A 13,202-nucleotide genomic window follows, 5' to 3' on the forward strand; every position below is an offset into this window, starting at 1 on the left:
AATTTAGAGTTAGGATGATTGGCACCCTTGCTAACCAACTATTATGGCAAATTTATTTATTTATTTATCACATTTATATAGCTGCCCATCTCACACAAAGTGACTCTGGGCAGCATACAATTAAATAAAATAACAGATAGATGAAAACAATCATTATAAAAATATAAAAAGTCATTATTAAAATGAAAATATTACCATACTTTTAGGCAATGCTTGAGCACACATCATGGAAGGTTTCTGACCCCCATTTTGCAACATTCATTCATTCATTCATTGACAGCAAGAACTGAAAAGAGCAGGGCAGTGAAGTAATTGCATCATCAGAGGGGACGGGTGAAATTTGGGGCTGCATTTCCCTACTTTTTTTTTTTTTTTAGCCAAGCATGTCCAGAGTGTGTGGAGGCTTAACACGCCTCTTTGATTTGATTTCCCACTGAAAGTCAGTGGAAAACTGTGCCATTGTCAAAAGATTGACGGGGCAATCTTGAGAGAGAACAAGGCGGGGACCTGCAAAAGAAAAGCTCACAGGCTGCCAACAGCTTATTCATGCTGTTGTGTTTCTTCTGGCAAAGCCCCATTTGGACAATATGCACTGGAGGCCGTGTGAAAATTGCCAGATTCTCCCATCAGGATTTGCTTTCCAGATCATATTTCTATTCAAAACCCAGTCATGAGTCTCTGTTTGTTTCCTAGCTTCTCCAGATGTTAGGGGGGATTGCAAATTTGGCTTTTAGTAGAACAAAATGGCCCATTGCCATTCTAGCTGCTTTTGTTAATATCTGCCTGCCCTCTGCCATGTCTTGAAAGTGGTCTAAGGGTCACACTGTTCAGCAAGTATGGGCAAGTCAGGTGGCAGGATGATACTCTCTCTATAGAGGAAACTCACATGCATGTCATGTGTCCCTCATGTCACAACTTACACATCACAATGCACATGAAAAGGGGTGGGGCTTTGATTGCATGGTTGTGACCGCCATCTCAACCTTTTTGACCCCATTTTGGGCACCCCTGTAGCATGGAACAGGTTAAAACATGTTTTTTCATGACTTGCCAGGTTTTTTAGTCTATTTAGTAAAGGTAAAGGTTTCCCTTGACGTAAAGTCCAGTCGTGTCCGACTCTAGGGGGCGGTGCTCATCTCCGTTTCTAAGCCTTAGAGCCGGCGTTGTCCGGAGACACTTCCGGGTCATGTGGCCAGCATGACGACACGGAACACCGTTACCTTCCCGCCGAAGCGGTACCTATTGATCTACTCACATTTGCATGTTTTCGAACTGCTAGGTTGGCAGGAGCTGGGACTAGCAACGGGAGCTCACCCCGCCGCGTGGTTTTGAACCGCCGACCTTCCGATCGGCAGCTCAGTGGTTTAACCCGCAGCGCCACCGCGTCCCTTTAGTCTATTTAGGGTGGAAGAAAACTTTAGTTGGTTTTAGGCTTGCCACCTCTGGCTGCCTGTGAGAGCTAAGTGTCATCCTGTAGTCTAGAATACACCTACTGTAATGATTTTTTGCCAGATGCGCATTGCAGGGAGTGACTCTAGGCCACTGTAAACAGTAGGCAAGCTGTGCTAGAGGGAAACTGATGCACCATTATCCATCTTTTTCTGTGAGGAATCCTCAGTAAGCTTCCAGGGAACTTGAGGCCAAGTTTCTCAAGATTACAGCTTGAAAACACCACTTCATCATGTTTGCTGAAACACAAAATGCTCAAATGTTGTTCCAAACTTTGAACAGCTTGGTGCTTAGGAAGTATCATTGAAAGTATCACTGAAAATCACCCACAAATATTTGCCTGTTTGTTGCACTGCAGAACAATCCTGTTAGAAATAAAGTAATTTGTCCTAATATAAATGTCAATTTTCTGATGGCCAATATGAATCCTTTGCTTTTGTATGATTTTGGAAATCTTTTCTCATGGTTTTTCAGTGATAGATTTCATGAAGGCGGCACTGATTCCATCCTGGCCTAGGAGACAGAATGCAAGGCCACTAAGCTGGACCTACAAAGCACTGAACTGTCTATGGCTGTATTGGGCTAAGTCTGGGAAATGCTGTCTTAAGCTTGGTTTACTTGTACATAGTTTATTTGTACGAACTTGGTTTATTTGTATGAACTGCAATCCCTTCTTGATTGAGATAGATCAGGCTCAAATTTTTAGGGGGTTGTTGCCAAACTGTAGATCTGTGTATGTATCTTCAAGGGAAGTCAATGTTTCAGCCCTGGTACATACAGAACATCAAGCCTATTCATGTTCAGTTATGTGTACATGGATTTTCCACTTGGTTAGTTCCAGTTGTGTAGCTATTCTACTCACATAGTGACCGTAGGCACACAGAGCTGTCTGTGCACAGCCTCTTTGTTGAACATGTGGATGCCCATTTACATTTAACCTGTAAGGTCCGATTGCGTCTTCCGTGTTTAAATGTGCACGCTTACGTTTATTTATTCATTATATTCACAGGGCTGCCCAATTCACCTAGCCACTCTGGCTGACTTACAATTTGCAGAAACATGAAAACAAGGAAATAGAAATGGAATGCAATACTATATAATATAATAAACTTTCAGTACAGAGAAAAAGAACAATAGAATAACAGTAGAATAATGGAGTAACAGAAACAATAAGAACAGAATTAACTGAGGCCAACCCACACATACCTCAGTCAAGATCTCTCTATATATAGAACAAAGATTGAGCATCAGTATTACTTTTCAGCTTTATGGGTATCTTTTCTGGATTTGCCCAGTACTATTTAAAATATTTATCACACTGTTACTTTCCACTTTATGCATTTGACAATAAACAGTTCGGCCACTGTATACGTCAGAGCCTCTTTCTTGTTTACTGGCTTATGTTTTGTTTTCATCAGTAAGTAGATATGCACTGAGGTGAAAATATCTCAGAAGCAAATGCTGAGATTTCAGGACATTGGAAGCACTGAATATCCCTTTTAACTGGCTTTCCCCCCCCCCTAAATTTGCAGAGGGAGAGCATCAGTGAGTGATGGACCATCAGATGGCAGTAGGCAACCTGCAAGTCGTGTCAAACTCACAGTGGACGTTCAAAAAGATGTGCTACTTGGACATTTTGGCATTGAAGTTTCTCATACTCTTCCCCTTTTCATCACATCAGTTGCTGCAGGTAGAAAACAGTGTTCCCTTCTCGTATTTTCCTGATGTTGGAAACTGTAATATCTGAGTAAGATTACAGTCTAGAGGGATACAAAGCTGTGGTCTTGAAAAGAAAGATGCCTTAAAAATCTGCTGATTACTGGCATATGTTATTGTCTTGATCCCAAGCGATATACAGCCAGGTAGAGAAACTGGAACGCTCCGGAGTTTTTTGAGAGAATTGGGGCTTGGGCACAATGCTTTCTTTGGGACATTTCACCTTCTCACTGCTGTTACTTGATGACTTGCTTTTGACACAGACCTCACGGACCCTTCCAGGGAACAAGTTTCTTTGTTGCTCAATCCTTTTCAGTCTACAGCTAAAACACAGCTGGGACTGACCTGGCTGTTTGGGTAATTGCAGTCCACCAGGGGACTATGGAATGGGCTGTTTACTTGTTTATGTGACTACAGAGGTGATCGAGAACCAATGACCAATTATAACTTGTAATTCATGGTCAGGGCCTAAGCACAGAGGCATGTCAGCCATGCAGAGTTCATCTGTTGACCAAAAAGGAGTACCTCATCCTGCTCTTTCAGGAATCTTCTACAAATCCTGCTTGCTTCAGCTCAAAGATAACCACTAACGTTTGCTGAGGACATGAATTCTAGGTTGTCAAGCCTGAATAAAGAGGGGAAGTGTGGTTAGCACTTCCAGAAGCTGCCATTGTTTTCTGCTGGCTCCCACACCTGAGAAAGGCATTTTACTGCTGCTGTGCGGAAGACTGTAATGCTCTAAAAAGAGAAAAAATGGGCATTCAGTCCACCTGTGGCAATGTCAACAAACTTCCAAGCTTCTTATGCTGCAAATTTGGGCCCCTTTATCCTCTCCTGATGTCCAGCCAACATGGCAGGATAACGGAACTTGGGAAGTCAGGCAAGCCAGGTGTTCCTCCAGTGGTTGCACCTATCACTTCCTGCAGCACATCTTTCCAAAAGTCTCCTGCTTTTGCAGCCACATTTCCTGCTTATAAACAGGGGCTTCCCGTTTGACACTTTTCTTAAGATGGCGGCCGGAGGAGGCTGCGACCTGGCATGATTGCAAGCACCTGGCAGTGGCATCGGATGTTCACCAAGGGAAAGGATGCCAACTGACTCCACATATGGCTCTGCTCCCTCAAGTGGGAGGGGTCGCAGCTGCCAGATGTTGCTTTGCCTGACTCCTGCCCCTTTCAGCTTTCCAAGGTAGTCAGACCTTGCTGGGATGTCCGTCTCAGCAGATGCCCAGGGTTGCCAGCCCTTGAATGCCTTGCATCAGTCAGGAGTGGACAACAAAATAGCGTTTGGAACAGCAGAATGTAATGACAGGTTATGTTGAGGAGACGATCCTTCCTGCCATTGCTTATGCTAGAAAGGAAGTGCTGCTGACAAGGGTGGTGTGGACTTCCTGGATGGTGCCTTTAGGAGCATTTCAATAGCTTTGATTCATATTTCCAAATGGTAAGCAATGCCAGGTCATCACATATGGCTCCAGTCTCTTTACATACACCTGCACACAGACACACATTTATTTATTTGTTTGTTTTAGGGTGATGTTGTAAACTGGAACTGTCAAGTATCTCACTAACAAGGCCTGATGTTTTGCAGGCAGCACTGCTGATGGGAAGCTTCTGCCAGGGGATCGCATCCTTGCAATAAACAACGATGCAGCAGAAGACATTACTGGTGAACAAGTGGCTGCTCTTATAAGGTGCAATATGGAAGCCTGCCCCGGGGCAATGGGTCATGGCTAAGCTTCACTCAGCTGCTGACTTTCATGCCAGGGATGCATGCTAGCTTGTGGGAGCTTCACTTTCACTTCAGCTGAGTGCTCCACCAGATCACACACTATTTTGAAGCTGTCGTGCCATATCAAAAGCATTTTGGGTGTTTCTGTAATGGTATGTGGGAGTGACCTTGGGAGACAGGAGGGAGAGCCGCAGGGTGGACATCCAGCAGTGTGTAAAAGACACCTCAGCCCACAGAGGGAGAGAGGGCATGGGAAATGTTTCAGAAGGGACCCTCCCTAGTTTTCTGGAGAGTACATGGAGAGGAGGGGAGAAATACTTTCAGTCTTGCAAGATTCTGTTAACATAACCTTACAGCAAAGATAGAGCTAGTACTCCTCCTTGTGCTTCTTGTCTGGACTACCGCGCAGGGCTAACAGTTTCACGGGAAGTAATGGTATTCAAGAGAACAAGTTTAAAGCATGCTGACCTGACAGAAATAATTTGGCAGTTCATTGATCCTGGTCTATCTTTAAATATACAGAATGATATAAAAACAGGAGCATCCATTCTTCCTTGTAGTGCTTGGCAGTTATGTGTGTATTTGTTTATGTGGCATATCATCAGGTGCGTAGCACTTCACAGAGAACAAGACAGGTTTCCCACATGTTTTCTTTGCAGTCTCAACTTTGGCACAGGTGAGATAACAGAAGAAGTCAAAATGGTGCAAACCAGGAAGCACTAACCAAGTTGGTTAAGCTGCACGCAAATTATAATCACGTGAATTATAGGCTCAGTTACAATAAATTAGGAGGTGGAAGGACATTAGTGCCAAATGCTTCACCGAAAAAGTGCATTTTGAGAAGCCATTTGTAGCACATGTAGGAGCATCCTGCAGGTATTCTGGGAGGTAGTTTCAAGCGTAAGGGAGAGGAAGGGAGAAAGGATGAAGTTGTTTGAAAGAGTAGGAGATGGATGGTGGTACTAAAAGAGTAAAGCTGGGGCATGTATGCTTGGTGGAAAGAGAAGGACCGGTTGGTGAATTATGAAGGACATTAAGGGTCAAAGCAAACAACCTGTGCTACATTCTGGAACGAACAGGAGAGCAATATAGCAGTTTAAGGAGTATCATGTGACCAGAGCAATGAGAAGAGGGCATGGTTTGGGCATGTGAATGGAGTAATGGAAGATGATGGAAGATCAGAGAGGAAGAAGAATAATTTAGGCAAGTTTAGTTTGGGCAAGAGATCATTATGAAGGTATTGGCCAGAGGTGCTGCTGGAGGAACTTTTAAAGTGTCAGTAAAAGGAAAGTGATAATTCCTTGACAATAGACTGAATATGGGGGCATCAAATGATTAAGCCAAAACTACCAGCATGTACAACAGGATGAATGGTAATACTGCCACTGAATACAGAAAGCGCAGGGGAAGGAGGCAGCGGCAAGGTATTTTCTGTTGCACATATTTTGTATGAGATTGACAGCTTGTTCTAGGCAAAATATAGACTGACCTGAGGGAAATTGGGGACAAAGGGCAGAGCTGGACGTCATCTGCCTTTAGAGGTGTTGAAAGTGATGTAGTTTGATGACATTCATCAAATGTCTGCAAACAAAGGCATTTAGTTGAAAAATGCGTGTGTTCTCCTTGTTCCCACCCCCTGTATACAAACCTCTGTTGTTTTGTTTTGTTTTATTATATTGTCTTAACAGGGAATCGCAAGACACTCTCCAGTTTACAGTTCTGCGATGCACCTCGGTAAATTGCCCTCATGTACCACTGCTGTTTGAATTACTCCTTGGAGGGTAAGGGTTGGTCTCCTGATGGGTATGCACATGAGGTCACAAATACAAAGTTCCCGGAGGTAACCCTAGAGATACAGTGGGTGGGAGAGGTGTCCAGGTGAGGGAGCTGATGTATTAGGAGATCCTTGGGCAAGGATGGTGAGGTGCCTGCCAATAAGAGCAAGGGCATCCCTCGTAAAGGGTGGTCATGTTGACATCACTGGACTGTTGTCGCCCAGATGTAATGCTGTGCTAGTCCAGCACAGCAGACGGAGTACTGGACCTGGGCCCAAACTAGATATTATATGCAAACGTGCAGAGCAGGATGCTGTCAGGCTGCTTAGATGGAGGAAAATTGGTTTTGGAGAACAGACAGAAATAAAAAGGTACCTGGCATAAGACAGTGCTTAGCCATGAGCCTTCCATGCATTATAGACCCACCCCAAATCACCTTCAAAATATGCTTGAAATAAAATAAAGCCTCCTTGGAGTTGAGCTCATCTCCCAGTGACTTCATGTCTATGTAGTCATCTTCTAGGAAGTTTTTTCAACTATTCTGCCTAACCTACAGCTTTGGGATTTCCCTGTAGTCCCCAGTATAAATGCTAAGCGGGTCTGATCCCACTTACCTTTTTGGGAACACCCAAGACCAGTTAGGTACTGCCACCCAGCTGGGTAACTGCTACTGTATTACAAGTTTAAAACTGAATCCAGTTCAGATTCTTGTAAAAATAAAATGTTGGTAGTGTAATGCATTGCAGTCAATAATTTGGATTCTTCCAATTATTTTTTATTCCTTCCAGCTATTGTTCAGTGCTGCTGCCCTATGCATAGTTATAAGCCCCATTGATCTCAATGGCTTATAAGTGAACATGCTTCGATTGCACTGTAAACACACTACATCTGCAGATTCTGAAAATATCATTTTTTGCTGCTATAACAGAACTTTTCCTCCCCCACCCCCTGTTGTCTACCGCTGAAATACTAACTAGGCCTGACCCTGCTTAGCTTTCTAGCTCAGACAAGGCTGCCTACATGTTGCTTCTCACAAGTCCAAATATGTTTTTGTCTGCATTTAAACCCATTTAGGGAGAATAGTTGGTGCGGGAGGCGGTATGTGAATTTGTAGTAGGTAGATGTAAGTAGGAAGACCAATTGCACTCCATCCCAACATCCCCCTCCAGAAGCAAGTTTCCCTCATTTAAACATGCCTTTAAGCTAACATTTACAGGCATTTGTATTCTATAATTTGAGGCTCCTGTCTAATGCAGCAGTCCCCATTCAAATAATCAGTGACTTGAGTGCCATCGTACAAACATACAAAATTGCTGCCTTATAGGAGGTTAAGCCATTGGACCATCTTGCCCAGGACTGTTCCCTAAGGATGGACAACTGCACCTTCTTCACTGCCATCAGACCATGTTGAGATCCCATCACCAAAATGTTCTGTGTGTTGGGTCAGCAAAGAGTCGCAAATGAAGAAGCAGAATAAGTGCATTAAGAATGCATGCTGAAAGCGCTCAAGTTCCATCCCTAACATCTCCAGCTCCAAGGAATCTATAGTGGCAGGTTCCAAGCCCCGGGGAATTGTGACTGTTGGGATAGACCAGGGCCAAGCAAGCCTCCTGCAGCCAGGGCAGCCCTTGTCTTCCTTCTCAGGGACCAGAAGGGCAGGGTGACAAAGTGATGGCACCACCGAAAAGGGCAGCCGCAGACTTTCCAGCATCTTCCTCCCATATTGGGATGTCACTCAAATGCACTTATTTGATTAAAAAAAAATAATCCAGACATCCTAATATGGGAGGAAGATGCTGGAAAGTCTGCGGCTGCCCTTTTCGGTGGTGCCATCACTTCGTCACCCTGCCCTTCTGGTCCCTGAGAAGGAAGACAAGGGCTGCCCTGGCTGCAGGAGGCTTGCTTGGCCCTGGTCTATCCCAACAGTCATAATTCCCCGGGGCTTGGAACCTGCCACTATAGATTCCTTGGAGCTGGAGATGTTAGGGATGGAACTTGAGCGCTTTCAGCATGCAGAATGCCATGAAACATTGCACCAGATCTTGCCTTTGTGTGCAGATGTATCTATGGGTAATAAAATACAAACCTATTCTGCTCTGAAATTCTTGGTAAACTAACAGTGGTAAAATAAAACCTGTTTGCTATTCACTCCAGTGGGTTTGACGGTGTTGATGGGACTTCCAAACTGTTTGGGGCATATGTGAAACCAGCCATTTGGAACTAGACCTGCTCCTCTCTGCAATTGAACCATTCTGCATTTGTATCTTGGCCCTGCTAACGCTGGGGCTGCACTGACCTGGACTCTTCCCTTTCTCTCCCGATTTTTAATATTTTTAATTGTAATTAAAAATTTACCACCAGCCCTAACGCAGGAAGTGCATGCATTACGGCATGATAGAAATTTAGAAGACATTGAGAATTGGCATTGCGATACGTTCATCAATATTTGTGGTGGGATACATCAAGAGTTCAGTTTGTTTCCAGATACTCCTGTTGCAGGAAGCTGATGTTTGCTTCTGCATTCAACTCACTTCGCACCTTCTCTTTGGGAAGGAAAAAAAACTTTTAAAAGGTTGGATTGTAGTTTGTGGGTTTGTTTAGTTTAGGGATGGTGAAAGCCATTACAGTAAATAGACATGAGAGAAGCTGATAAATGCACAGTGTTGACAGTAATTAGAGGGGTTTTTTTCCAACTAAGACAATGCAAGAATTCACAGTCCAGTGCTATGTTGAATGGTGGAAGACAATATGCATCTTCACTCAGCACAGTTACAAAAAACAGATTACACTGACTTGTCTTCACTCAACATACAGTGCAAGACTGACTACTACAAGGTGGTGCTGATGGCCACTAAATAACTGTCACTGTGATAGCTATTAGTCATGACAGTTAGGAGATTCCACCTTTAGAAGCAGTATCCTTTCACGTACCAGTTGTTGTAAACAGGCCTTCCAGCTGCAACTGCCTTCCAGATGTTTCATGCCACAGCAGCCACAATACTGAGCCATCCCGCTCATTCATTTCAGGTTGGGACTGGTGAGAGTTACAAGTTGGGAAGAGTTGCTCCAAAAGCTGAATGCGAACTGCTTTTCGTTTGACTGTTGTCGTAATGAAACTCGTCAGCCCTGAGGATGAGGCTATGGGAGTTGTGGTCCTGGGCATCTGAAATAATCTGCTAGGAAAGTCTGCTCCAGGAGTTCAGGTTCTGCTGTTGCACAGAACTGCAACACGTGTTGCAGTCCAACAAATCTGCCATGTTGGTTGGAGCAAAGGGAATTGTAACTTGGAAGGCAACACGTTAAGGAAGATGGTTGTGAAGAAACAAAAATCATGTCCCTCCTCCTCATGCTCCGTTTGGGAACTTTAGAAAGATTAGGTTGCCAGCTCTAAAAATAATGCGGAACTAGATTGGGCCAAATTTTATTCATCCATCCATCCATCCATCCATCCATCCAATTTATACGGCCTCCCGGCTCACGAAAAAGTGACTCTGGGTATTGTACAATAAGACTATAAAACAGTTAACTTATAAAAACATTATTGAAAAAAATAAAAATCACAAGGGCTAAGAGAGGACAGCAGATGTTAACAACGATGGAGCCACCTCAGTATCTCACTGGTCCCCTGGGGCCCCAGGCCTGATGGCATAACCAGGTTTTGATGAGCAGAAGCCACCCGTAACATATTTGGAGGGCTTGAAATCCACTTTTCTAAACCATACTGTCTATTTTGGGGGCAATGCTCCAGTTTTCACAGGTTTGCCTCAAGAAAACAACAGGAAACCTTGCTGATGGTTTCTGGCAATTATGGTAGGGATAAGTTCCAGGGGTTGTGAAAAAGGGAAATAGTGGGAAGCTTGCAGATGGCCCATCCTTTGCACTGGATGGTCCACTGCTCTGATCCAGCAAGCTTTGGATGGCCGCGCTCTTCTTGTGATTATCTGTCATGAGAAGGTAATAAGTGTGCTCAGCGTTTGTTACCGTGTTGTATAATAGTTTGCCAACCCAGTGCTGTTGTTTTTCAGGGTGGCCCTAAATCATCCTTTCTTACAGCGGAAAAAAGAGCCAGGCTAAAAACAAATCCTGTTAAAGTCCATTTTGCAGAAGAGGTTGTCGTGAATGGACATAATCAGGTTTGTGCCAATGCCGTTGCAAAACCATACAGAACAGTTGGCTTTAAAATTTGACAGGTGGACCAAATTACATACTAAGCTAACTGGGTTGGCTGAGAGTGACCATTAAACAAAGACAACTTGGCCTTTTCACAACTCTTATCCCCACAATGTAAATATATTTGCATTTTGTCAGATAGACCCATGTGTTTAGGGTCATTTGAACCAAGCAGGATGCAACTGAAAAATAAACAAAAATCTCTCATTCATTGTTAGAAGAAAAAGATTTGTTAAAAGTGTATGTTTCATCCCCTGTTAGAGTGCTGAAGTCAAACAGTCCTTAGTATTCTTGGAAAAAGAAAATGGAATGTTAACAACAATGTTACAAGGGGAATCTGCAGGGGGAGGGGGAGTCAAAAAAGTCAAAATGGTAGCCATGACCATGCAATTGAAGCTCCACCTTTTTCTTTTTACATGCAGGCTTCAATTGTACAATCGCAGTGGCCATCTTGACTCTTTTTAACCCCTTTTTCAGACACTCCTGAATGTTTCTGTTTGTGGATGTGGTTTTTATGTATTTATTGATTATAAAGACACCATTTCTCCTCTTGGGGTGTTAACAGACAATGCAAAGTGATTGTTCTTGTACAGCAAGTACGGACAACCTGTATTCCTCCATGGTTTGTTGAACTATAGTTCCCAGAACCTCTCTTTATTGGCTATGTTGGCTGCTGTTGCTGGGAATTCAGAAATAGTTGAAAGGCTCAAGTTGCCCATTTCTGCATAGGGTATAAACAGAGCCCTAGTTTCCCCCCCCCCCCATTCCTTTTCTGTTCATGACTTTTATTAAGACTTTGCAACAAGTTATACTCGGCAGAGATGAAGAAAACCTTCCATTTTGGTTTCACTTAGTTCCCCTTTTTAAAACTACGTTGACCTCAGTTTGAAGACTTTTGTTTTAAAAGTCCTCACAAATATTCCTATCCATTTTCGTGTGCATTTCTGCTAATATGTACGGGCATTTTCCTAGTTTGCATATTTTATCTGCCATTATCTTTAATGCAGTGCATTTTTGTATATCATGTCCACTGATAGAATGGTATGTTTTTGTATCGTATTTAAATTCAAGAGCTGCATGTAAAAATTCAAAATTGTGTGAATATCAAAGTGTAACTGTAGTTCCAATTGCATGTTTCTTGGAAAATGTGAAATCAGTAGTTTTGTGTTATGATACAAACCACACTAATTGTTCTCCCATTTCTAATCACGTTGCTTGCCATCTAGCCCTTTTTGCTTCTGCCCAGTCAGGGATTATGAGCTCATGGGTATATGAGGTATTGTTTTACATATAGGGATCTCTCTAAGCCCAACCACTCTATCCATGCAGGAAGGTAGCCTTCCCAGGTAAGTTTTAGTACATTTCCAAACTGCACAGCAACCTACATTAAAGGGCCCATCACAGTAGTAATTTTAAGTGGAATATTACAACTGAACTAAGATTTTTTTTGGAAAAATCCCAGAAGTGCTTTCACACTGTTGAAATAAGAACCTTTGGCCTGAGGGCATGAATTGTTGATGAGACAGAATGCTTTTAAACCTTACTTTTCCAGGGTAAGGCTTGTTTATCACCCTGTGGCAATCCTCTACATGGGTCATCTAAGGAATTTGGCTACGTAAATGATGAGATCTCCCCTCAATTCTGCTGTGCTGCCTCATTATGGTGGGGCGGGGGGGGGGGGTGGAGGTGTTCCTGGGAGGAATAAGCAAAGAACACTGAGAGAATATGCCAAGAGTACAGTATATAACCCCAGCACAGTCACCCAAGGCTTGAAGGTCATCCCAGCTGCCCAGCTAAAGCAAGCAGGCACCTATATGAAGCAGCAGCAGCAATATAGGAAGATCTTGAAGATGGATGATCACTTTAGTGACAATGGCAAAGGCACTAATTCATAGTGTGTGGGAGAAGGCAAAGATAAGCCACTTCTGTATTTTACCAAGAAAACCACATGGATAGACAAGATAAAGTGATGGATTATATATTGCTGGATGATGGGCCCTGTGGGTCGAATAGCACTCAACATGCTACTGAGGAAGAACTGAGGGTCTAAGGGTGTTTATGACATGGCTAGAATAAAGCCCGTGGGACATCTAGTTGCCATTCAAGAAAAAGAAAATCTAAAGCTACGAAGACAAAATTACAGTGGGAACATGGAACATGCAAAGCATAAACATAAACATAAACATAGGAAAGCTCAACACAGTGAAAGATGAAATGAATCAATTACACATTGACATTTTAGGCATCAGCAAATTGAAATGGACTAGAATTTCAGTCAGAAGATACCGAAGTGGTAGATAGTTTCTGCCTTTTAAGATCAACTGTCAACAGTAAAGGAACCAGCAGTCCATGAATATGACA

At 43.2% G+C, this 13,202-nt stretch overlaps 1 protein-coding gene across 1 annotated transcript in view; it reads left to right on the forward strand.

Annotated features, from left to right (window-relative positions):
- FRMPD1 (FERM and PDZ domain containing 1) overlaps positions 1-13,202 on the forward strand; it is an 84,756-nt gene that overhangs the window by 46,674 nt on the left and 24,880 nt on the right. Inside the window, exons 4-7 of the mRNA XM_063294820.1 lie at positions 2,982-3,139; positions 4,756-4,858; positions 6,585-6,630; positions 10,697-10,804. Of these exons, the coding sequence (XP_063150890.1) occupies positions 2,982-3,139; positions 4,756-4,858; positions 6,585-6,630; positions 10,697-10,804 (415 nt within the window). The remainder of the gene's footprint in view (positions 1-2,981; positions 3,140-4,755; positions 4,859-6,584; positions 6,631-10,696; positions 10,805-13,202) is intronic.

Source organism: Candoia aspera, chromosome 2, assembly GCF_035149785.1.
Source record: "Candoia aspera isolate rCanAsp1 chromosome 2, rCanAsp1.hap2, whole genome shotgun sequence".
In the NCBI taxonomy this organism is placed as follows: Eukaryota; Metazoa; Chordata; class Lepidosauria; order Squamata; family Boidae; genus Candoia; species Candoia aspera.